Genomic DNA, 25848 nt, shown 5'->3' with positions numbered 1-25848 from the left:
AATATTATGACAATTGGCAAATTTTGACATTTGATGACCTCTGGTGACCCCAATATTGCTCTAAGGTGAAAAATGACCGAAATACTTTCAAACGTACGCATTGAGAGCTATCGACTGCTTTTTACCGCGTCTTTCTAGCCCTCTTAATTTTGAGTTAGAGGTGGGTGGTAACATATGCCCCCCCTCACTAGGGCGAAGTTGGCTGAGACCGCCACTGGGGCGCGGGTTAAATCGAATATACAGAAATATAAGATTATTAATCTATCGCTCAATGACGTTTGTTTTGTAGGTATATCATCAATGGAGCACTGTGATGCAGATGGGTACCTACCCGAAATTCTTCCAAATACGAGTTATTCTGTCTTTTGATTGTGCATTTTTTTAAAGAAACACACGACATGATTATTTCCTGATTTATAGACTTGAAATATTTATTTTATGTTTTTCTTTTTGGATACTAGAATTAACTTAGATGCCTTCTGGTTTGAAGTTAAGCATTTGGACAGTACAAGCTGCATAGGCGTGTGTTCATATGCTTGCGTACTCCACCCGCCTGGCGTGCGTACTCTTACACACCCCATATGGTAAGAGTACGCAACTGCAGTGGTTCAGAAAACGTCAGTTTTAGACCACTTCCATTTACGCTGAAGGATCGTTGCCCCATGGGTTGATGGCTAATTCAATGAACTTTAATATTCCCTATTTGCCATTTCTTTCTTTCAAATATTAAACAAATGAGAGCAAGAAATCCACTAAGTGCGTACTCTTATACGACTTAACCCTACTCATCTACGCTGGAGTGCAAAAAACATCATCTCATGAGATGAAGGCTATTTGATATAGGTTTTTGATATAGGGATTTAGGTTTCTGAAAAGCTCGGTTTTCTTGCCTTTTACGAAGATCGGAGGCTGATCTGATGGGACGGTCCGTAATACCAAACAGTGTGTGGGCTGCAGCTCGTCAGTCTCATGTTTTATTGATGGTGGATCAGAGCTTCCCTTTTTCGTCCACCGTTCGGAAATCACACGGGACCTTTGGTTTTATTATTTATCCCGATAGACTTTAAGACGCAAAATGACCTTATAAAGATTCTTGATAGCCGATTCATCATCGTTCTTTTCACTTTTAAAGTGATATCTTTCAGCCATCATGGCTAAAGATAGGCTGAGCCTGGAGCTACGTTGAACAAAACATCCGTTGGTCCTTCATTTCCCCTCGTCCCACACATCGCAGGAGCTGATTCTGTGTATGCGTGTGACCTGTGTCTTGTGCTGTGTTTATTGTTTATGATGTTGGGGTTCTGTCTCTCGAGAAAGGCTGTTCTCTTCAGTAATACCTAATGGTGATGTTACCTCTCAGACGGATGGAAGCCAGATCCTGTGTGTAGACCGTGCAGTGTGTGTTTATGTGGTGAACTTCAACTGACGGACGACAATGTTACAGAGCCAGTCGGTCACCAAGCAGGTCTACAAGACGAGCTCCTACTCTGGAGACAATGCCGCTCCACAGACACAACGTAAGTGACAACATTCCAACTGTTATTCAACCCTCCCTCACTCCGTAAAGGTGTGATATGTAGTGTATAACAGCTTATAACTTATACAGGTGATATAATTGGGTGTGTCATTAAGCTGGGAACAACCTGTCTTCCGGGATATCTTATGCTGTCTAAGCCGCCCGTAGCGGTCGCCACCCCTTCTGTACCGTTGCAGTGCTCTGCGCTGCCGTCTATTCCCAGTCGTGTACCTGTCTGTCTATAACCGACAGTTCACACGGAGTGTTCAGTTGAGAGCGGGCCACCTCTCCCCGGACAGACGCAGCTGCCTCGCCCCTCAGCTGGTGCCCACTCAGCTCGGAAACCAGCCCTCCCACACCCCTCCCCCTGACCACGCACCGCTCCCCACTGCTGGCACGGTCCCAGCTCTACTTCATCCCCTCCCCTGCCCAACACTGAGCCTCAGAGGCGCGGCTGTCTGCTGTCCAGACTTTATTTGTTTCGAGATCGAGAGTAAAAAAACGCTGTTTTGTCTCGTGACCAGCACATAAAGCTCTGTTTTGTCTTGTTTGGCCGGCACATTGTATGCGCCTTGTCTGTCGGGTCTGAGCCGACCACTGTCTGTATAGATCAACCCTCGGTGACTGACCGGTATCAAGTAAACACTCCCCGACGGTGGTGTGAGGGCGGATGGGTCAGCGTGTCCGGATCTGCTGGACGCTGGGATGTCTTACTCTCTGTGCTGTTTGACGGGGATGACGGCCAACAGCGATCACAGGCGATGCACATTAGATTAACGATGGCTCACTGATCAGTTTTTAATGCATGCAATGTGCTGCGTCCGTATTTTTTTTTTTTAGGCATGATCGTCTTACCGGGCCTTGGTCTTACCGATCTGCCGAATTCGTTAGCCCCGAAATGAATGACATTAGTATCGCTTTGCGCGTTAAATCTGACCTTGGCATTATAAACTAGTTTCGTTGGCTCGTTACGCGGACTCGTCTCTGACGCAACGCTTTATCAATGCTCATCTGCTGCTCCCGGTTATTGGTGTGACCACCCTAATCTGACTGTCCCTACTCCCGAGTTTGGCTGTGTGTTTCGAAATCCACCCGAATATCTCTCCAGTTGGCTGTCTGTCGTCTAATCGGTGTCTGTTCTGTCGACAGCTTCCAGCCAGCAGCAGGGCGACCCGTCGCGCTTCAAACAGAACATTCTCGAACTCGACAGTCTGCTCGACGATCTCGACCATGCTCGCAAGAAGCCGGGAACGAGTGAGTACAACCGCGCTTCTTAGTGAAGCTTCCGTGGAGCGAGCGCCCCAACAACTGAGATGTATGTACAGCTGACCTTGACACGTTTCTTCCTTTACCGGCTCCTAGCCATACATACTAGCCGATCACTGATGTGATAATACGCTCGTATGTGATTCAGCCGGACAGACATCATCCTGACGTGTGAGGTCATACGGGCGCCCTGTACTCGACAGCCTTGCTGTAGGATGTCCGATACTGACACCGGATTTGACTTTTACCGTCATTTGAGGCTTACCAGATATGGTCATATTCCCGAGCGCGATAATGGCTGGCGTGTGCGCTGCTGTCACCCGTGGTTAATTTACAGAAGCATGGTGGAGGTCACATACCGGGTGATCATTTTTGAATGATACAAAAACATTTGTTAATATCAGCCATGTGTTAAGCTGGATAGTTAAACCAAACACACCCATCGAACACGTACGGTTGGACATTTTATCTGGAACACACAGTCAGTCATTAATGTCAATAGCCAGCTTAGAGGAGGTGCCCAAAGAATGCTCCCCTCGCGGACCGCCGACCAGCTGAGCTCCGCTCGATGCCGGGTTTGTCTGACCATTTTCTGCTGATTATCGCCGTCCCATGCTCCGGGTAAAGTCTCCTTCTACCACTATTAGATGTGCAATTGTCTTCGGCTCACATCTGACCACACCTGTCATTAGGTGAGGCCAGACACTCAAGTACAGTCACGAGAAGTCCGGGCTGTAAGACGGGTGGTCGTGCTCGCTTATTCGCAAGCTGCAGGCTTACCAGCTTTGGGACACGGGAACTCAATGACAGGAGCGGATGTTTATTTGTTTATTTCTCCAAAAACATGTGTGGAGAAGCACACTCTTGTTGAAAAGAGTGTCGGAGACGCGTGAATTAGTCATACAAAGCCGGCCAAACGACAGGTTACAGCATTCTCTAGAAGGCCGTACCGTTCCCGGGTCCGCCAAACCAGTGCACTCGAACGCACTTCCATCAACAATGTCCAGTGTCCACTTCGGAATTATTGTTATTCTTAGTGTCTCCGTGCACTCCAAGATCCTTTGCAGGTTCCAGGAAGCCCGTATAACCGTGCTATTGCCTTTGCACATGCGCCATGAACTAAAATTTGTTGTGTTGCAAAGCCATCCAGCTGAGATATTGCATCGTTACACTAAGATGTCCAAAAAGGGTATGCTTTAAAACGGATGATATTTACCGTACCTTAGGACGGACTTGGGCAATGTTGATACAAAACAAAATGTCCAAATGTCCCTCATGTAAACCAGCACGTGAAATCAAAATATCTTGTCCTATCTTTGCACGTGGCGACTTTCTTTTTGTATCATTCAAAAATGATCACCCGATATGTCAGATCTGCTCAATTATAACGGGTTACGCCTAATGGGCTCAACTTCCGCCCTTCGTGCACGTTTCGTGTCAACCCACCGCCCAAGCGAGAACAGGGGGATTTGATTTATTAGCGGAGGTGCATATTGCTGCCTTTGTTGGCCCGACTCGTTAATTCGTTTGACATTCCATTGTCGGGCTGTGTTCATCCCATTACTTCAGCGTTCATGCGCTCCCATTGGCCACATCTGTGCCGACTGCTCGGTGTCTGTCAGTGGTGACTGCACTTGGACAGTGTTTGGCGCCGAGGCGTGCTTCCTGCCCTCTCCCCTCCCCGCCGGCCGTCGGCGGCTGGCGGCCCTGGAGTCCATGCACAGCTCAATTGCAGTCAATCGCTGGTTATGGCGGGGAGGGGAGAGGGGGCAGAGGGCTGCCAAGGTCAGAGCGAGTCGCTGCGGGCCGGGGGCGCCGCTCGGACACAGAAAACAACTGGTCTGCAGCTGTTCTGTTCTGCAGCTGTTCTAGGCATGGCGTCGGAACACGACAACAGACGCTCACGCTATTCGTGCTGCGCTACCGCTACTCCTGCTAATCCGCTGTTCTCATTTTATAGCCTCTTTTTTCTGCTGTTTTTCTTCTACTCAGTTCCTTACCAACACCACAGCGGCTGATCTGCAGCGACCGAACCCCCACTGCTAGCCCCACCCGCGCCGTGCTGGTCTGAAATCCCTCCAACACTCCAGTGGTGATCTCCGTCCCTCGCGTCACCACGCCGCCGACTGTGCGCTGGCCCCTGTCACTATCGGCGCCGAGTCGCGCGCCGTGACGGGCCGCGTGACGTGTCGGGCGCGTCGGTCTGTCGGCGTCTGGGATATATCACCCGCCGCCGGACGCTACTCTCCGTCGTCGCCCTGGCTTCCGCCGAGTGCCACGATGTCTCTGTCAGATTCACGCCTCTGTTCACGGTGCTGTGTTGTAAGGCGATGACTGTGACTGCTGATGCGTCACAACCACCACACAGCGGACAGGACACGTTTTATGTGTGGATTTTTCATGTCTATGTGTGCGCCGCGTTGTGCTCTACCTGTAACATCGTGAGATTACATATACTGACAACCTGTTGTTTCTTGCTGTTTCAGATGGTGTTGACTCTACGAATACGTGAGTATTGCTCAGCTCACCCTTCGCTACGGTCTACTCTGGTAGCTATGAACTGCTCAACCGATCAACATTCCCCCTTAGGTGTTGCGTGGTTGTGTAGTCGCTTATCAACATGGTTCCCTCATAGTCTATTGTAGGCGCCCGACATGGACGAGGCGAACGACAGCCCTTCTGTCGAGTTTCCTGGAAACTGCAGATTAATGCCATAAAGCGCGGCCAACCAAAACTACTGCACGCCACTCCGGCAGAACAATCTCGCGATGAGTTGCTGCACCGTTCCGCCGTGGGCTGTTCTGTCGGCCGCTAATTTACAGACTCGGACCGAGCAACTGGCTCATTGATGGCCTTCCTCGGAGCGGGATCCAGTCCGGTTCATGGCTAGTGCAGTTTGCTGTGCACTCATCACTTGTCTTCGTTATGCCCCTGTCGCCCGGGGCTGGTGGCGTCATCAGGTCTGTGGCCGGCGGTAGACAGACCGTTGAACAAGCCCAGTATCTGAGAGGATGGAATGGGCGTTATCAAACTCAGCCGGATGGTGCGACGCCCGGTCCCATTGAGCGAGTCCGCGTCGCTCCTTTGTTGATCGTGGGAGAATCTGGTCCCAGCCAGCCAGTCGGCGAGTCGGCCGGCAGACAGCCCGGGGGCTCGCTGCAGCCTGCTCGCTGAGTTCACCCAGCCGACTCACTGAACTCACCCAGCCGACTCACTGAGATCACCCAGTCGACTCACTGAGTTCACTCAATCGACTCACTGAAATCACCCAGCCAACTCACTGAGTTCACTCAATCGACTCACTGAACTCACCCAGCCGACTCACCGAGCTCACCCAGCCGACTCACTGTTCACCCAGCCAACTCAACTCACTGAGTTCACTCAATCGACTCTATGAGTTCACCCAGCCGACTCACTGAGCTCGGCGCTTGCCCAGTCGACTCACTGAGCTCGCCCAGCCGACTCACTGAACTCACCCAGCCAACTCACTGAGTTCACTCAATCGACTCACTGAGTTCACCCAGCCGACTCACTGAGTTCACCCAGCGGACTCACTGAGATCACCCAGCGGACTCACTGAACTCACCCAGCCAACTCACCGCTCCCCTCCCCACCGGATGTTTGATCAGACCGTGGGTTTCGCGCCCGGTGTTAGCGACCGTCTGCCGAATTCCACTGCTCGCTATCAGCACAGCCCCGCCCCTCCCCGGGATGTAAATACGCACGGCAGGTGCTGCCACCGGCCGCAGGTGGCAACGGTAGCCCGCTGCTCCCAGCTGGGTATCGTGATCGTTTGTGTAGCATTGTCGTTCGATTAACTGAGGGTGGGTTTGCTTTATTGACTCATTGTTTTGTAAAAGAATTGTGACAATTTTTACTTTTTTGTTAAGCGTTTGTATAAAAAACATCCATATGAGCGATGAAGAGCGGCATGCTCACTTTTGCGTACTTCCTTAAAACGAAACCTTTTTATATAAATGTTTCCTATAATTTTACGAAACATTAGCGCGAGTATTTTACAAAAGTTTCATCCATGCAGTTATCATCCATGCAGTGATCCATGCAGTTATCCATGCAGTTATATCGCGCCATCTTTTATCGTACCTTAAGGATGTACCCGTCTCAGACTGTCTGTGTCTTACCATCTCTTCCCGTTGTCTCCGGCAGTTTCGACGGTCCGGCGGGCACCAGCACGCCCTACCGTCACACCAACATTCAGAAGACGACCCAGACCAGCCGATACACGAGCTCGGGGCCGGGCGGGGAGCGTCAGCCGACGCCCGGTGACCAGCTGACCACCCTGGGCCTGACCGGACCGCGCCACTCACCGTCACCGAACCCGCTGGACGGCCTGGACCGCGGCCTGGTGCCCGAGCTCAGCGAGCCGCCGGTGGCCGGCACCACGCGCGTCACAAAGTACGAGTACCGCAGCTCGAACCGGCGCGACGTGAGCCCGCAGCCGGCGGTGGCCCCGGCGCCGGCTCCAACACGCACCCTGCCGCCGCCCGAGAGTGCGCGCACTACCATGGATAGGAGGGAGTACACGAGTGCTACCAGCACTCTGGACCGCGCGCCGCCTCCCGATACCACCGACAAGACCACCACGTATGTGTACAGCTCTGACCAGAACACCCTGCCGCCGGGCGTGCCGGCGCCGCCCGTCCCCGCCGGCTCCAACACGACCATCAACTACCACATCTACAACTACGGCACGCTGGGCCCGGACGGCCAGCCGGTGCTGCCGCCGGGCGTGGCGCCGCCGCCCGGCTCCGGCACCCTGCCGCGCCGCGAGGTGGTCACCAGCACCAACACCAGCACCAGCTCGCACCAGTACCGCGAGACCAGCCCGCCGGCGCCGCGCTCTCCGGCGCCCGGGCCCGACACCACCGTCAGCAACTCGTACGTGTTCGAGAAGCACACGCACAACACGGCGCCGCAGCGGCACCCGTCCGGGCCGAGCTCGCCGAGCGGCCCGTCCGGCCCCGGCGGACCCGGCGGACCCGGCGGACCCGGTGGACCCGGCGGACCCAACGTCCTCCACTCGACCACCACCACCACCAAACACTACACGATCGGGCCGGACGGGCGCGAGATCCCGGCACGGCCGGCCTCGCCGTACGACCAGCAGTATCCCAAGTTCCCAGTGGACGACGGCCCCGGGCCGCAGGGCCACCACACGCGCACCACCACCACCACCATCGAGCGTACCCAGACGCGCGGCTCGCCGTTCCCGGCGCGCAGTCCGTCTCCGTCGGCTCGCCGCCCGCAGCGCGACGACGGGCCGCGCGTGCCGTTCCCCGGCTCGCCGCGCCGACCCGTGGATGATATCGACACGCCGCGGCGAGTGGACGAGCTGATGGCTCAGATCCCCGACACCCCGCAGGTGAGCAGGCTGACGGAGTGTGGTAAAATAAAGAAGTGAGGGGTAAAGGGTATGGTCTTTAACATATGATTGATGTGTCATCGGCACCTGCTGCATTAGGCTCGGCAAAGAACACTATTTCTTATTTGCACCGCTGCCGATACAGTGCCGCCCCACTAACCCACCCCTCGCCGGCCGGCAGGATGGGACCTACCCGCGCGGCCCGGTGCGGCGCGAGCTCAACAACGGCCGCTCGTCCACCACCACCACCCACTTCACGGTGCACGAGACGGAGCCGCTGCTGGACACACAGACGCAGGTGACGCTGGACGCCAAGTCGGGCGCCGTGGTGCCGCAGGCGGCCTCCAAGCCGGTCTCCGGGCCGCCCATCTACTACCCGCCCGGCTCCACCGAGTTCAAACCCAAACCCGAGAGCGAGATGATGGTGAGTGGAGGACAGGGATAGGCCGGTAGCTACAGTGACAGGAGTGGCCAGTGGGGACTTGGGAGGCTGTAAAGAACTCACGGAAACAGTGGTCTTTGAATGTATTTGATACCTGGAGTAGCTGCGCCTTCGGGCCACTGAACTTGTTGCAATACCTACCTTATATTTGTTTATAAGAAGTCCTTGATTCGTGGAAATAAATCGCGTTCATCCTCATGCTAAGCTGGGCTCGTATTCCGTGACGAAGCTGGCATAATGTATGAAATAAAACAGCCCCAGCAATCGCCGGTGACCGTCTCCCTCCCTCTCTTTCCGTCAGTTCCAGTCGTACGAGTCTCGCGGCGGCGGAAAGTACGCCTCCGGCTACAAGGCGAAGGGCAAGTACAAGGCCAAGGCGGGCTCGAAGGAGACGCACGCCGAGGGCGGCGCCGTGATCCCCATCTGCCTGCCCCTCTGCTGTGGGGCCGCCTGTTCCGTCATGTAGCCTGTGACGCCGTCAGTGGTGAGGTGACTACAGCGGACTGTCGAGCCGCCGGATGGCGGGGAACTCAGTGACCCGTGACTCGTGATGAGCGCCCCAGTGCGGCCACGTGACTCTGTGTGTGCTGGTGCCGAGCGAGGGTGAGGCGGTGCGCAGGTTTAAACAACTAAAGCTTGTGTGAACGTGCTAACTCGCCGCGGCTCCGTGACGGCGCTCGGACGTTGGATGAGCTAGTGTGCTAGTCAGGCTGCGGACCGGCGACCGGCGCCCCCCGGCGGCCGGGCCGGGCGAGAGGAGGCGCGCGCTGCTTCTCCGTGACGCGCGGTGTTGAGTCGCATTTACTCGGTGTGTTGGTGTGGACGTGTCGCTCGCGTGTGTTTCTACTGCTGGTGTCTGTGGTGCGGAGTCTCCCCGGTCTCTCTCCGTCCCGTCCCCCCGTTACCCCCCCCCCCCGTCTCGTGCTAACACCACCCAACCGTCAGCCTCTACACTGCCTCTGCTTTGGACACGGCGCCGCCGCGTGCGCCCGGCGCTGCACTGAATGCCCGCCGCAGGTCCGTGAGTCCACTGAATGCTGGCCGTGCGACTCGCGACTGCACTGAGTGCCGGCCTGTGACCCGTAACTGCAATGATTGCCGGCCGTGTGACTCACTACTGTACTGAGTACCGGCCTGTGACCCGTGACGATACTGAATAATGGCCGCGTGACTCACGGCTGCATTGCACCCCGATGAAATGAGTCGTAGCTGTACTGAAAGCCGGTGGTGTGACTTGTGCTTGCGCTGAATGCCGGCCATTTGACCTATGTTTGCGCTGGAAGCTGGCATGTGACTCACAGCTGTGCTGAATGCCGGTCGTGCGACCCGCGACCGCACTGAATGCCGGCCGCGTGACCCGTGACTGTATTATACTGTGCCGATTGGCTGCGTGCCGCCGCCCTGGGCGATATTTCTTGGCCCACTCGCAGCTGCGTGTGATATGTGCGTGTGATTTGTGCGCTGACCGGGCCCTCCGCCGGCCTCCCGCGCGGAGCCGGTCGGAGGGCGGGGTCAGGGGTCAGCGTGGATGACCGGCGGGGTCAGAGGTCGGCCTGGATAACCGGCCGGCCGGCCCGACCGTGGCCGTCAGTGTCAGTGGTTGTTTTTAACACGGCGGAGAGAACTAACGGCGACGCATCGGTGTTAGCCAGCGGACAATACATTTACCAGTAACAGTAGACAACTGTTTTACTTTCACCTGCGTCCAGCTAGCACCCTTTGGGGCAAATCTGGGCGCACCAACTACATGCAAACCAAATTCGATCATTAGAATGACTGGACTCACTTTAAGATCGATAGCCCTTACGCAAAACGCTTCATATTACAAAGACATTTATTCACAAGTTTGTTTCAACAATTGAGCAAAGAAAATGACAAAAATGTGAAAAACAAGAGACTCGCGGAATCACCCGTCATTGATCCATGCTGCGCGGCGTGTCTGGCGGGTGGCCGCACCGGTCGGTGGCACGGTTACCTGCCGAAATGAGCGTCAGTTAGTGTGTGTCAGCGGCCGCCGGCGCCGGACCCACCGGTCGCGCCCGGCCGTGTTGAGCGGGTGCGTCGTCGCGGACCGCCGGCGGCCGCCTGTCAGTCCGTCACGAACGCGTGCGGGTTCAGTTTGCGCACCCGGCCGCGACTGCTGACGCTGATTCGGGGCGCGCCCTCGGCCGCCTCGTCCTCGGCCGAGACGAACGAGCGCCGGCGCGGCTCCGGCGGCCGGCCGCCCCAGCCGGCGTCGGCGTGCGCCAGGCGGCGCGCCAGCCGCGCGCTGCGCGCCTCGTCCGAATCCTCGTCTTCGTCGGAGAGCGCCAGCAGGGCATGGGCGCGCGCCGCCGCCGAGCGGCTTGACTTCTGCCGGCCGCCGGAGGTGCCGTTCGTGTGCCCGTGCGCGCCGCCCGTCTCGTCGTCGTCCGAGGCGACGAGCCGGGCCGGCCGGCGGGGGACGCGCCGTCCCGCGCGGCTGGCCGCCGGCGCCGGCGCCTCCTCTTCGCTCTCCTCGGGAGATGAGTGTCGCCGCCGCCGGCGCGGGTCGCGCGCCTTGGGCGGCGGTGGAGTGGGCTCGTCCGACTCATCGTCACTCTCTGGCAGCCGCAGCCGTTTGGTTCGCGCCGGCGGCGGCGCGGCCTCTTCTTCTTCCGACTCCTCGCTGATGGCCGGCGCGTGCTTCCGCTTGGCAGACGGCCGGGGCGGCGGGGGCGATGAAGGGGGTGGTGGTTCCTCCTCTTCTGACTCCTCGCTGACGGCTGGCGCGCGCCGCCGCTTGGCAGACGGCCGAGGCGGAGGTGGCAGGGACGGGGGCAGCTCTTCGTCTCCTTCAGACTCCTCGGTGACGGCCGGCGCTCGCCGCCGCTTGGCAGACGGTCGGGACGGGCCCACTGCGTCCGAGTCTTCGTCATCGTCATCGTCGTCTGCCGCCCGCCGCCGCTTGGGAGCCTTTTTGGACGCCGTGCGGCTGCGAGTGCGTGATTTTGGCGGCGACGGCTGGAAATCATCGTCGTCATCATCATCATCGTCGCCGGAGATCTGGCGCCAGGCGCGCGCGGTCTGCGGCCGGGCGCGTCCGGTGCGGCGCGGCTGGCGCGCCGGCGGGCTGTCCCTCCTCTCGCGCACTTCCCAGTCACTGTCGTGGTCGTATTTGGTGGTCCGGCTCGGCCGGAGGCGCGGCGACTCGGTCTCACTCTCCTCGTCCTCATCCTCATCGACCGCCTCCTCCTCCTCCTCCGCGTCCTCCTGGCTGCTGGAGCTGGAGCTGGAGGAGCTGGAGCCGCTGGAGCTGCCGCCGTCCTCCGCGCCCTCTCCTCCCGCGCCGTCCTCTGGTTCCTCCTGCTCGGCCGCCGCCGCCGCCGCCGCCATGGCACGCCGCTGCGCCGGGCCCGTGCGGACCGGGTGCAGCCGCGGCGGCGGCGGCCCCAGCGGCGCCGCCAGTCGACCCCGGCGGGCCAGCCGCGTCACAGACGAGTCGCTGTCCTCTGCGTACGAGACGGGCACGCGGCCCCGCAGCCGGCCAGAGGCGGGCTGTGCCGGCGGACGGAAGGGCCTGCTGCGGGCCAGCCGCGGAGGGAGCTCCTCCTCCTCTTCAGACTCTTCGTCAGAGGAGTGGGCGAACCCGTTCACCGGCCGGCCGCTCTGCTCCGGGGGACGGCTTCGCGAGGGACCTGAGGCGAAAACGACAAAATCAGGTCGTCAAGAACCCAGTACTGTGGAACACTTAACAATGACTCAAACCCATATGATTCACCTGCCCCTAAACCCGAGTCAGATAAGAGAGACACAAACCCTCCCCAATTCCCCTCCGTCTCTGTCCGCCGGCTACTGCCCAGCCCAGAAATTGTCCACCCCACCCGGTCACAGGCACCCACCGGGCTGTCGGCTGGAGGAGGGCTGCGGGTCCGAGTCGCTGTGCCGCCTCCGACTGGAGCGGGTCGGCCGCTGGCCGGTCACAAAGTACGTGAGGATCGGCCGCATCTGCTCCTCGAAGTAGCACGACAGCCGCAGCGTCATGGCAAATATCTGTGAATGAAGGGCAAGGGGTGAAAGACACGTCACACGGGAGACAGAATTGAGATTGAAACGGCATTGGGGTTGAGCGGTGGTGAGGAGGCTCCGGTTTGCCAAAAATAATTATGTTATGGACAAAAAGCTCGGCGAACGTTTGGTTTAAAGAACATGAAATCTTAACTTAAAATTTTAATTAAAAATTTTGCCAACATTCGGAACATTTTTAAATAAATCTTCACCGAGTAACAGACAAAGACAAAGGCCTCTTTTAGATGTACAGGGTGTCCCAAAAATGTATCTCATTTGAAATTAAGATATATCAGTGTCTCAGCATACAATGATGCTAAATTTGGTACCATATGAAAGCTCATTCTATGACATTTTGTTTGATGTCAACTACTTTAATGCACGTTACGTGACAGCCGTGTACTGGATGACAGTTGCGTGTACTGGATGAAATTATTAAAAAACGGAGCGATGATCCGTGCCCTACCGTGGATCGTTTGTTGGTGTTGTACGTCTTGGAGTTGTGGAAGATGAGTCTGATGTCGTCGGCGAACTCCTGCGGCGAGACGTAGGAGCCGGCCTCGAGTTCCTCTCTGACAGAGCTCAGGTCCATCGGACTCTCCACCAGCTGCCGGGGGGTGAACGGAAGCGGTCAGGGTCGGATCACGTCCGTGACAACCGCAGCCCAGTGGTACGCGTCAGTGGAGGGCTTCAACTCTACGTGAACTGTTATCAGTTAGGCGTTGATCGAGAAAAGCTGACAAATGTACTTCATTCTCATCCCCATAGCGAGGTAATACCAGAGGTGCCATAACACAGCTGCCAAGAATTACCAGCGCCATATCAAACTCGTCCACAACCAATCACCGACGCTACAGGAGCTAAGCCCCCCGTATACCACAAATATGCACACGGCCGTCGTGCGACCACTGCGCTGGTCAATGGACTGGCCCACAGACAAGCTGGGGGATTTAGGTACTGACGTTCAGGTAGTCGGGGTAGTCGTCCAGGTTGACCGGCTCGCGGAAGTGTTCAGAGTCCTCGTGTCGCACCAGGTTGTCCAGCAGCTCTGCGCACAGCTCCTGCCACGTCTTGTCGGCGAACCGGCGCCGCGCGATCTGAGGGGCAGACGGTCATTCATGGGACGGCCCGAAATAAGGAGAGGGAGGCGGCAGCGAGGGGAGAGGGGTGGCGGACCGGACTGATGACTAGCGCAAGTAGCTGGGCTACGCTCAAATTGGCTCAAAACACAGGAACAGTGAATTATAACAAGTTATGCATTAACGTTTAACATCATGGCTAAAGCAGTTGCGTCACAGTTCATAAGCACCTAAACGTCCAATAAACACTTAGTGAACCCCAATTTAACCAGTGGTCAAACCAGTTGATAGATAATACTCAGACCAAAACTATTGAATTCCACTGACCCACCAGCTGCACCGCCACCTCGTTCCCCCGCACATACCTGTCGTGTGACGCGCGGTGAGCGCTGCGACCCGCGCCGGCCGCTGCCGGTGCCCGCTCCGGCCGGCCCGGCGCGCTGACCGCCGCCGCGCCGGTCCCTCTCGCGTCCGCCGCCGCTGTTGTAGGCGGCCGCGTGTCGCCGGTACAGCGGCGCCGGGTCGTGGCACGTGCTGTCGCCGATCATCTCCAGACACACGTCGGTGATGATGCGCGCAGAGCGGACGATGGTCGAGTGCGGCTGGTTGAACTTTTCCGTGTTGGAGGCCAGGTAGCGCACGTCGAACTGGACGGCCGTGATGCGACGGTAGAAACCGTTCTCCAGACGAGCCTGTAAGATGGAAGATTGGGTATGAGATATGACAAAAAAGGTCACGTGAGGGAGATTTAACGAGAGACTGTGCAAATTAACCGCAGGCCGCGAATTGTAAAAAAAAAAGAACAACAATAACAACAAGCGCCTGACGGCCCTTACCAGAAAGCAGCAATTGCATGTTAATTACCATGCGAGGAACGAGAAAGTATTACTTTAGCAGTTAACCAGCAATATAAATGACTTCCGGCAAGTTAACGATAAGCATGTAAAACTGAATCAACAGTAAAACTCAGAGGTAATTTGCACTGATCCACAAGCAACCTCTAGCAAGTTTCTTCCCCGCTGACCACCCGGACGCACCTTGATAGTCGATAAGTCGATGGGGTACTCCACGATCTGGGCGTACGTCGGGTACCGGTTGAGGTCCACCGGCGCCAGGAAAGGCTCGGCAATCGCCAGCTGCATCACAACCTCCAGACAGCGCCGGATGCGGTCCATCTGCGCCTCGGGGCTGTCGTTGGCCCAGTCCTCGGGGCGCTGTCGCCAGCCGGGCAGGCCGGCGCCGCGCAGCTCCTCGTCCGTCAGCGGCACGGACGTCTGGCTGGCCTCGTCATCGGACGGCCAGCCGGCCCCCAGCGGCTCCATGTCCCACGGACTGAGCGGCTCCGACTCGCCCGTGTCCCAGGCCACCCGGTAGCAGAGGAACGGCGACTCGGGCGACTCCGGGTCCAGCGGCCGCCGCTCCAGTACTCGGCCCGTCCACCACGCGTCGTCGATCGTCGAGCGGAACCGGTCGTCTGGCCGGCGGAACGGAGGGGCGGTGTCAAAGATGGGGTGGTGCATTGCCTTACAGCATTGCACTAATATTGGGAACCACTGACGCACCCACCATGCAAATGAAATGACAACATCACATGGACATTGCTGGTCAAATTGGGAAGCATGAGGAATGAAACAGAGTACAACATTTAGATAAGCTCTGCCCAAGACCTCGCACTCCATACCTCAGCTGCTCAGCACCACTATCAACCTTTAGCTACTTTCATTTTAAGTCATTCCGTTACTTCCATGAAACCTGGGCCGCCCTGGCTTGACCTCTCTCCCTCTGACTGTGCCTCCCTCTGTCTCACCGAACTGCCAGTCGCGGCTTATGGCCGTCTCACCTCCCTCCCTTCCACCGTCCTGTCTCACCTCCCCCTCCCTCCCTCCTCCCCTCTCACTGGGCTGCCAGTCTAACGGCCATCTCAGCCCCCTCCCCCTGTCTCACCGGGCTGCCAGTCGCGGCTCATGGCCGTCTCATACGTCGGCCGTAGCACCAGGAAGTCTACCACGTCCGGCATGTCGTGGTACTTGATGGTGAAGCTGCCGCCGCTCACGGCGCCCGTCTCCGGGTCCAGGCGACCCAGCTTCAGACAGCACAGGCACGGCGGCCGCAGCTCGTACTTGATGCCGATTATCCGCACCAGCTCACGGTCCTGGACGGATGGGGAGGGAGATCGCGGGTCAGCGCACAGCGAGCAGAGGCTACCGAACCGACCACCACATTGAGACAACTCGGGCTCAATGATCGTTGCTCAATGTTGAAACTGGCAACTGAAAAAGGGCAAAAGAACACAACAAAAAATTTCAGAAACACTGCTCTATTTCGTGAGCTTTGAGCGTTGTATGCAAACTCTGACTAAACTGAAATGACTGTACGTTGCAGCCTGGCTTCTGTCGGCGACAGCCACAACAGGTAGCTCCGAGCCTCATTCCCCGCAGTATTTATTTGACCCAGGGCAGAATATTCTGCGACCCTCACGTCAGAGTGAGGACTCCTCTAAGACTTTTTCTACTCAGTCGCACTGTTAAACCCAGGCCCACACCCACAGCTCTGCGACCCACACCCACAGGACAGGATCGGTGTTCTGATGGCCCCCACTCACCCGAAGGACCTGTTTGAGCCAGGGCAGTTTCTGTGACTCTGGCCCACAGTGTCTAAGGTTCAGTGTTCTAATGGCCCTAACTCACCCGAAGGACCTGTTTGACCCAAGGCAGGTTCTGTGGCCTTATGTCGTAGATCTTTCGCCGCTTGACCGCCTCCACGTACAGCTGGTGGCCTTGACGGAAGTAGATAAGCTGCAATAGAGGCAGCGAGTCAGTCAGCTGTAATGGGGATCCTTGTGACATGGATCGTAGTCACAGACAAAGGTGGAACGGCCCATAATAGGTTAAAGAGACGATACGGCAGACAACCGGGCGGTGGAGGTGTTAATACAACGGAGAGCGCAAACACGCTTACATAGACGATACAGACGTATTTAACTTAGAGCTAAAACACCCTGTTTAAATACTGAAATGGGTTCAACACCATTCTACGGTAGCAGCGTGTCTCACCTCGTCCCCCATCTGTGGGAAGTAGGGCGTCTTTCTGGGCAGCACCTCGGACAGCCAGGCGGACGGGGCCAGCGTGTCGACCAGCTGCTGCTGGGCGCTGGAGGTGACCGCCGCCGGCGCAGGGTCGGAGGCCGCCGACTCACCGCTACCACCGGCAGTCGTCTGAGGGGGGATGGCAGCAGTCAGAGAGGAGAAGACAGCCGTCTGAGAGGGGACGGCAGCAGTGAGAGAGGAGAAGGCAGCCGTCTGAGAGGGGATGGCAACAGTCTGAGGGAGGACGGCAGCAGTCAGAGAGGAGAAGGCAGTCGTAGTCAGAGAGGAGAAGGCAGTTGTCTGAGAGGGAACGGCAGCAGTCAGAGAGGAGAAGGCAGTCAGTCTGACAGGGACGGCAGCAGACAGAGAGGAGACGACATCAGACAGAGAGGACGGCAGTTAGTCAGACGGGGACGGCAGTCAGTCTGACAGGGACGGCAGTCAGACGCAACACCCCACAACCACAGCGGGTGTATAAAGAGCTCAGCAGTGCGATTAAAGCTTGCTGGATCCTACGTTTTCTCTAACTTAATGTTCTCTGAATACTACCCGACATTGCTCGACTTTATCGGTAGCATAAAGAAACGCATTTTAACAAACAGAAACTAAAAAGTGGAAATAAAAGAGCTAGATCATAGTCTACGAGGAAACGGAAGAATCAGCTGTAGCACGCAGGGCATGACGTGGTCAGCCGTTACTGACCCGTTTTCTGGCGGCTCGGGACGGCCGCTGGCGCTTGGAGCTGGTGCCGGCGCGGGCGGCTGACTCCGGCGACCCCACAGCCTCCTCCTCCTCGGCGGGGGCCGGCGGCGGCGGGGAGGCCCGCCGGGGCCGGGACTGGGTGCCCGACGGGCCGGGGCGCGGCTCCGGGTCCGGCTCGGACGCGCCGCTGCGCATCCGGCGCCGCAGCGCCCGCTGCCGAGCTGTGAGCTGCGCGGGGGAGAGCGGAGGTCACATACAGTTCACCCGCCGGGACAGTCAGAGCCGTGTCACCTGCCGGAGCGGTCAGACACAGCGCAGCGCGCCACAAAGCTCCCTCTATATCCACACACGTCTCCGCAAAGCGAACATTACAAGCCGCGTCGTGTGGAGAGCTCAGGGCTCAACATTCACAGGCGTATCTGCTGAAGAAAGTCCCGAGCCCAGCCGCTGATCCTGGACTCCCCTGTGCCTGTGGTCCCGTCAGAGAGCGACCGGCACGTTTGGGCTGTCGTTACTGACCTATTAGCCCACAGCTATAGACCTGTATGGGTTGCCGTTACAAACCCGTGTGGGCTGTGTTATTGATTGTTACTGACCCGTTTGGGCTGTCGCTGCGGCGGGTTCAGGCTGACTCCCGATTCCGCCACCCAGTCCGAGTACTCGCTCGACTCGCTGGCCCCGGATCGGCGAGTCGACGCGTCCACCTCCTCCTCTTCGGAGTCGGAGTCGGAGTCTGAGCCGGAAGACGAGCCGGAGGGGGAGCCCAGCTCCGACAGGTTGTCCGGGTTCTGGGGGGAGGGGGTCAGGTGGAAGTCAGCACACAGGTACAGCTCCGACAGGTTGTCCGGGTTCTGGGGGAGAGGGAGAAGTTCGGGTGAAGTCAGGAGTTCGGGTGAAGTCAGGGGCCAGGAGTTCGGGTGAAGTCAGGGGCCAGGAGTTCGGGTGAAGTCAGGAGTTCGGGTGAAGTCAGGAGTTCGGGTGAAGTCAGGGGCCAGGAGTTCGGGTGAAGTCCGGGGTTGTCCGGGTTCTGGGGGAGGGGGAGGAGTTCGGGTGAAATCAGGAGTTCGGGTGAAGTCAGGGGCCAGGAGTTCGTGTGAAGTCAGGAGTTCGGGTGAAGTCAAGAGTTCGGGTGAAGTCAGGAGTTCGGGTGAAGTCAGGAGTTCGGGTGAAGTCAGGGGTCAGGAGTTCGGGTGAAGTCAGGGGCTGTCCGGGTTCTGGGGGAGGGGGAGGAGTTCAGGTGAAGTCAGGAGTTCGGGTGAAGTCAGGAGTTCGGGTGAAGTCAGGGGTTGTCCGGGTTCTGGGGGAGGGGGAGGAGTTCGGGTGAACGTAAGTTTCTGGACCTTTTTGTGATTATAAGCGTGCCAACGTGTGAAATGATGCCCGTACCATGCATTGTATGTATGTATGTATGTATTACATCAACAGACACTCCACACATGGTTGTGGCTATTCTGTGCCTTAAGTAAGATAGATAAAACAAAGTGTCAATGAGGTGGGAGGGATGTCACGCAACATGTACACAGCATACATACACGCACACACCGCTCATGCACACACGGTCGTAAAAGCTACTGCAGTACCAGCGACTTGGCAGCGCGCTTAAAAGCAGACGGGCCCAGAGCTCGGGTCTCGATTGGTAGGCGGTTGAGAAGCGTCACAGCTCGGTAAATAAAAGATCGCTGTCCGGTCACGGTTCGGAAAGCCGGCGGCCGAAGACGCCCGTCCTGTCTAGTTGGCCGGTCACAATTGCGCGCGTCGGAAAAGCACTGGAAGAGTGAGGCCAGTTCGGACGGCTCTCCACTGACAAGTATCTTGTGAGCTGCAGTCAAGGTATACAAATCATGCATTTGCCGCGGCACCATAAAACACAACTGATTTCGCGCTCGAGAGATGTGATCAGATTTCCTAAGACCGGTCACTACACGCGCTGCAAAATTGACAACCTTGAGCATCCGAGCATCGTTCGCCGCGGATCCGTTCCCGTAAACTGTGATGCAGTAAGATACTCGCGAAAGCACCAAACTCTGAACTATTGAGAGCGAGTGGCGAGTGTTGTGCCAAGGTCACGTGACGGTCAGTAACACGCTAGTAAGCAGGACACCGATTCATAGCGATAGGTACCCGCACGCTGCTCACGTCATTTCGGTCTACTCTTTCGCTCGTATAGAAAATAACAGAGACCAAAATATGTCATTGTTGCTGGTAGCGTAGGAGCTGCACATTTATTGGGCATAAAGATCAAACGCAACACAGCACGTATGGCAGCATTGATGAAGCATTCACGTCATGTCGTGTGATGCACAACGCGTGCAAAAAATGCTGATTGACATTTGCAATTTTTTCGATTGTAGGTACGGCCCTCCAGCAAAAGAGTGGTTGGTTAGCCTATGTTTTTGGTGCAATAGCTTTGAATGACAGAGACACTCCTGTAAAATGACTCAATAGAAATGAGAAGAGGGTTCGTGCACACACTTCGTCAATGGTTTTCAACAGCCATTAGACGTATTCATCAATGCAGATCGATTATTGTGATGATGGCAACCAACCACTTAATACCTGGAGGGCCGTACGTATCGAAAGAATCTTGCATACGGCAGCAACGGGGAACGCAATAATTTTTAACGTCTGCAGAGGCCAGTCTTACCAACAGAAAAATAGACGCCTGCTGGAAAGTTTTGCCTGAAGACATTTCACACACGGAGCGGAAGCGCGATGGGCACGTATGTAATCGGATAGGGTTTTGCCATTTACGCTTCGTATGTGAAGTGGCCTTTAGGCAGACATTTCCGGCAGGCGGCTATTTTTCTTATGGTAAAACTGGCCTCCGAACTATTTATTGTTACGAATGTCTAAAGTTCTGTACAAGATTTGACTAGAAAACAAGACCTTACATTTTAATTTAATGTATTTCAATGGATATGGATCGACATGAGGAGATGCACGACCAGGATCACAGCGTCTCCGGATGGTCCACAAAGTCCGTGGGCGCAGCGGGTAGGCCGGTCGGGACCGGGAACAGCCGGGAAGATCGCGTACCCACTGCGGGGGGGGGGGGGTCAGACAGACGCGAGCCCACCTGAGACGGTGAGACGGCGCGCAGCGAGAAGAGAAATTATAAATGGTGCAAATTCAGAAGCATCACCAGCTGGCCAGATATTCAGTTATCGGCTTTCATGTATTATGTGACAGTCTGTCCCTCGCAAATAGCAAGACCAATATCACTGGTAAGTTAATCATACAGGCAACATTAACCCGCGCCCCGTTGGGCTCTGCCGAGCAACGCGCCCCGTTGGGGGGGGGGGGGGGCACTTTGCCCCCCCCCCCTAAGATCTCGAGAACCACGCAACCTAGCGACAAGCGGCAAACGGTGTTGGATAGCCCTATCAGGGAACTACCTTGTGACCCAATTTTATTGACCTAGGTCAAACCGATGACGTCACAGGTCAGGTCAAAGGTCCAATTTTCACCGTTTACAGGCATTTCAAGAAATGCGTTGTAAATCGAGTAAAATGCATTTCATTAAAAATCATCGATGATGGGGAAATGTTCTTCAAACACTATTTTGCTATTTGAGGTCACTGATACCAGGTCAGGTCACAGAGGTCAGGTCACTGGGGGGTCAAAATATGAAAGTGTCGTGTGATACATGTTTTATGGTCCATTTTACATGACAAATGCGATTATGTGGGTCAGGCAGCCTTTCAGGCCAGCTTAGGTCACGTTTTGGTCAAGGTCAGGTCAAGGTCAGGTCAAATTAGGTCAAATTTCAAAGTTGATATTTTTTCATAAAATGGGTATCGAATCGATGCAGCTCGTCACGGGGAGTTCAATGGTGGTCTTTGTTTTGCCGTACGTGGTCTAGAATCGCTAAAAATTGAGTTCAAAAATTTGACGTCATCATTTTTGAACAGTTTTTTTTCGCTATAACTTGGCCCAAAAACGAGATATCGATCTGAAATTTGGTATGTATATAGAAGAGCTCAGGGACTATCACATATATTCCGGTTTTTACGAAATTCGGATTTGTTTTTGATTTTTTAAAGTTTTTATAAAAAAATCAATTTTTTGAATTTTTGAGGGTCAAAAACACAAAATTTTGAAAATCCGAGATAGCAGTTTTGTAGCGCCGCTTTTTGTCTACCAGACCATATAAAGAGCTTTGAAATTGCTTGATAACTGTAGATTTGGTGAGCGTTTCAAGATTGCATGTTTTTTGCTCATTTTTGCTCGAACATGACCTCAGTTTGACCTCAATAACTCCTGACCTAAGGTGACCTAAGACTTGAAATTTGGTGTGAAGGTGTCAAATTGATGCCCGGGAAGGTACTGAAAATTTGGCGGCGCTGCGCGCCGCCGTTTTCTTGCTATTCAGGAAAAACCACAGGGGGGGGGGCAAAATGGCCCCCCCAACGGGGCGAGGGTTAATAATCATTAATACCATTAGACACATTCGGCGAGATTAGCGTAAATAAAAATAATACATTCCAAATACGCTTGCGGTAACTCCGGCCAGTGCTGCCAAATCCTATTCACGGTATTTGGTAAGATTGGGCCTAGTGCAGGCTCTCCCTGGAGCTGCGGGCCGCCTGGGAGGTGCAGCTGCTCTCCGGCGCTGACGTACTACCTGGTCACTGGAACTCGGCGTGCTCCATTGGCTGGAGGAGGTAGCTGCCTCCAGTGCTTGGGCTTCCCGCGCAGCACTCTCAAACGACTCAGCGATGGCGAGGCACTTCTCCAGCGTCAGGTCTGGCTCCATGAGCAGCCTTCGACGGAGTCGTGTGGAGGCTGTGCGCTCCACCACCTGGTCCCGCACGAGCTCGTCTGTGGGGTCCCGGTACTCGCAGGTAGCAGCGAGCTGTCTCAGTGCCGAGACCCACTGGGCTGTGGTCTCGCCGGACAATTGGCCCCTGCTCCGGAACCTATACCTCTCGCTGACCACGGTTCGTTTGGGCTCGAAGAACGCGCCCAGCCGGCCGATGGCGAACTGAAGGTCGTCTTCGTTGTCACCTTTCACGGCCGGGGGAAGGTTCTGGTACACTCGCTGACCTTCCGTCCCCAGGCAGGTGAGGAGCGTGGCCTGCTGGCGGGCTGGGGAGAAAGCCTCGCCCCCTGCAGCTGTCAAGAAATTCTGGAACATGGGCAGCCAGCTCGCCCACGGAATCGCTGGCTCTCCCGCCGACGGAAGAAAAGGCGCAGGGGCCATGCTGAACACTCCTTCCATGGTGAAAACCACGAAAGTTCGGAAATCTCGTCGCCACTGTTGTGTTCTCTCTGTCACTGGAAAGACTTGCTGAAACGTCTTCAGCCTTCCTCCATCCGCATTGTCACGTCTCGCGAACACTTTTACATCTCTCCTATCTATCCCAATCACTCCGCAATGGCCAGAGTATATACTATAGAACATTGGGTACACAAACGACGGGGAAAACGCCCACTTTATTTGGGCGCTTGATCTCGGCGGCGTTTCACGGACGCTGCTACCACGCTACTCGTAGGTACTAGCGTATTTCGCGAGCTGACGTCACAGGTAATGGTCAAGTCGCTCAATAATTGAAGCGTTCGAGTTTGTTGGTGTCTCGACTCCATGGAAACGAATTTGCCACGTGTCACTGGCAGCGTGCTAGCAGCGGCCGTGCACGGTGCAACACCGTCCTGGATGAATTACCAGGTAGGTTCTAGGTATATTTTTGTATATGTAAAAATATGACATTGCATTGTGACGAGTTCTGCCAATTCCATACATTAGTTATTTTCTATAGCAATAGAAAATGCAAGGTCCCGTTTCAAGGCACCACGCTACAGCGCGCTAGGCGTATCGGTGTATTGAGTTCCCTGGAAACTTCAGAAGATTCGGACGCTCGCAACGCTGCAGCGTCCGAGTTTGTTGGGGCCAATTCGTCTCAAACGCCGCACCAATACCGTAACGTAGCGTAGCGCAATATAGCGTCGTGCCGTGAAACAGGGCCCAGGAAAAACACGCATGCCTTGGTGCGCCACATTGAGTAGCAAAACAGTCGGAATCACGAAAATCCGTCATGCCATTCTGCGGCAGAATATTTTGCCGTGACGTCATACGTTGGAATCTCCGCCCCTTGCTTCTTCTTCTTTTGCACGTCACGCAGAGGCCACGTAGTGGGTGCGCTGCGGGAGCGCGTCGACTGGGGGGTCGGTGCGCCCCACTCTGCGCAGTCGTCTCCCGCTGCAGCTCCAGTGTCAGCAGCGCGTCCCACGTCAGCGGTGAGCACCCGGGACGCAGCTGAGAGACTGTGACCGACCCCCAGCCAGTCAGCTCGGCGTGCCCGTCGTAGCCCCGGCCAACGCGCCCCCAACAGAGAAACTCCGCCCCGTGCCCCTCCCACTGATGCCTACCGCGCATAATACGTTATGAAATAGAATACAATTCCATAATATTTCGCGGTGAAACAGGCCCAGGCTTAATTTTGGTGGACGTCATTTTGAATGTGCTGTTGCGGTGCGGTACTACATACGCCCACTTTGGTGTGGGGCAAAGCGCCCATCATGGGCGTTTTACCCAGCAATGCATCACAGGTAATTGTGAGCATTGTTGACCCAAAGTGAGTGGCGGGATACGTCTCTTATGCTTAGGATTCGGTGAAATCGCTGCTTTGCACCCCGGGATCAAAAGCAAATAAAACCATACCACATTGTCATAACTCAGAAACAAGTTATCGATCTAGAAAATGTCGATACAGACATACAGTCACTTACACCGGGAAATAATGGCACACTATAACTAGCATAAGTAAAAAAAAAAAAAAAAACGCGGACAGCAAAAAAATTCCTTTTAAATTTTATAAATAAAAAATCCACCCACGCACCCAGAGACCCCGGTTCTCCACAGGTCCCCATGTTCGATGGGTAAGCAAAAGGATAACTACTTTTGTGTCGTAAATTATTCAACAGCTGAGCACGCAGAAGCGTAAACAACGTGCGATAAACCGAGAGGCGTGGCAGGGTGGGTGGTTAAGTGTAACTTGAAAATGTTTTCTGTAAAATTATCATAAGTATCGATGTGTGGTCTCACTTTTCAAGCTAACAAAGATGTGTTCTTTTCTTTCATGATTTTATTTTGTGAATTTCTCGGTTTTCAGAAGGTGCAAAAAGAAGATGTCGCCCAGGGCTCTTACTAAGTATGCAATATACTGGTTAGTATCGTCTGGAACGATTTATTCGCAAGAACTGAGGCCAGTTTTACCAACAGAAAAATAGCCGCTTGCCGGAATTTTTTGCCTAAAGACCGTTTCACATACGAAGCGTAAACGCGATGGGCACGTAAGCGAATAGGGCTTTACCGTCTACGTGGCCTTTAGTACGTGAAGTGGCCTTTAGTAAAAAAAAATCCGGCAGACGGCTATTTTTCTGTTGGTAAAACTGGCCTCTGATCTCCACTCTCCAAGGCAGTGACGGGCGTTGACTGAATGGGGTGACGACAACCAGTGTTTAACCTTCGCAGGCCGAGGGTGCCCCCATGTTTTTTTTTTCGCGATAGCTCAGAATACGCCGGCGACAGAGAGCTGAAACTTGGCATACCTGACTTTTGATTCAAGCCGGATCTTACATGACACGAACAACATTTTCATGTCAGGTCAGGTCACTGACCTACGACGTCATAAGTGAACCTCCGCACGGTCCTAAAATGTCGCAAGCTCTCAGCGCCCTCAGACCGTGCCAGAGAAGCTTTCGCAAGGAGATGAAACTTCCAGGACCTAGAAACCTCCTGTTATTCGAAGAAATCGTATGTAATGAGCTACAAGATCAGCTACTTAGTTGTCCTTAAACTTCGTAAGATAGAAAGGTGCTGAGGGTCGAAGGGTGGTCGCTTTGCTCCACATCCTAGGCATTCGTTTATGGGCGTTCAAAAAGCAATTCATCCATTGGCACCCCTCACCGAAAATAAGACCGCCCAGTTCCAAGACGAACCAAATTATGTCTTTTACAACATATGTTCATAACACCACTGACACATCACAGTCAAGTTTCCCGCAGATAAAAGCACGCCAAGCGCCAAACCCAGTCCCGCACATACCTCGAAGTCTTCGTTGAAGGGCGCGCGCACGGCGCGGGCGGCCCGGGTGACCCTCTGCTCTCGCTCCTGGCGCTCCTGCCGTCGCTCCTGCTCCTGCTCCAGCTGGGCCGGCTCCTGCGGCCCGTCCGGCTGGCTGGGCTGGCGGCGCCGGCGCAGCAGCCGCTGCCGCCGCCGCTCGCGCGTCGTCAACCGCCGCTGGGTGGGCGACGGCGGCCGGCGCGGCCTGGCCATCTCGTCCTCAAAGTGTTTCTGTTCCAGCTCCGCCTCCAGGCTCCTGTCGGCCGAAACGTGACGACAGATC

At 55.6% G+C, this 25848-nt stretch overlaps 2 protein-coding genes across 3 annotated transcripts in view; one reads left to right on the top strand and one right to left on the bottom strand.

Moving 5' to 3' along the window:
* Positions 1 to 10286, top strand: part of LOC122392153 (mucin-12-like) — a 37857-nt gene extending 27571 nt beyond the window's left edge. For both annotated transcript variants that reach the window (XM_043386728.1, XM_043386729.1), the window contains exons 5-10: positions 1445 to 1517; positions 2666 to 2770; positions 5269 to 5290; positions 6950 to 8165; positions 8347 to 8589; positions 8909 to 10286. In XM_043386728.1, coding sequence (XP_043242663.1) covers positions 1445 to 1517; positions 2666 to 2770; positions 5269 to 5290; positions 6950 to 8165; positions 8347 to 8589; positions 8909 to 9073 — 1824 coding nt within the window. In that variant the 3' untranslated portion in view covers positions 9074 to 10286. The remainder of the gene's footprint in view (positions 1 to 1444; positions 1518 to 2665; positions 2771 to 5268; positions 5291 to 6949; positions 8166 to 8346; positions 8590 to 8908) is intronic.
* A 141-nt stretch (positions 10287 to 10427) lies between these two features.
* Positions 10428 to 25848, bottom strand: part of LOC122392150 (PH-interacting protein-like) — a 27128-nt gene continuing 11707 nt past the window's right edge. Inside the window, exons 16-27 of the mRNA XM_043386720.1 lie at positions 25548 to 25821; positions 18097 to 18288; positions 17501 to 17728; positions 16766 to 16927; positions 16400 to 16507; positions 15657 to 15864; positions 14750 to 15186; positions 14078 to 14404; positions 13596 to 13730; positions 13100 to 13240; positions 12468 to 12618; positions 10428 to 12263 (exon numbers count right to left, since the gene is read on the bottom strand). Coding sequence (XP_043242655.1) covers positions 10696 to 12263; positions 12468 to 12618; positions 13100 to 13240; positions 13596 to 13730; positions 14078 to 14404; positions 14750 to 15186; positions 15657 to 15864; positions 16400 to 16507; positions 16766 to 16927; positions 17501 to 17728; positions 18097 to 18288; positions 25548 to 25821 — 3931 coding nt within the window. The 3' untranslated portion in view covers positions 10428 to 10695. The remainder of the gene's footprint in view (positions 12264 to 12467; positions 12619 to 13099; positions 13241 to 13595; positions 13731 to 14077; positions 14405 to 14749; positions 15187 to 15656; positions 15865 to 16399; positions 16508 to 16765; positions 16928 to 17500; positions 17729 to 18096; positions 18289 to 25547; positions 25822 to 25848) is intronic.

The sequence above is a fragment of the Amphibalanus amphitrite genome, unplaced genomic scaffold, assembly GCF_019059575.1.
Source record: "Amphibalanus amphitrite isolate SeventyFive unplaced genomic scaffold, NRLGWU_Aamphi_draft 000471F_arrow, whole genome shotgun sequence".
NCBI classification, from domain to species: Eukaryota; Metazoa; Arthropoda; class Thecostraca; order Balanomorpha; family Balanidae; genus Amphibalanus; species Amphibalanus amphitrite.
This window is presented reverse-complemented; position numbering and strand designations above follow the sequence as displayed.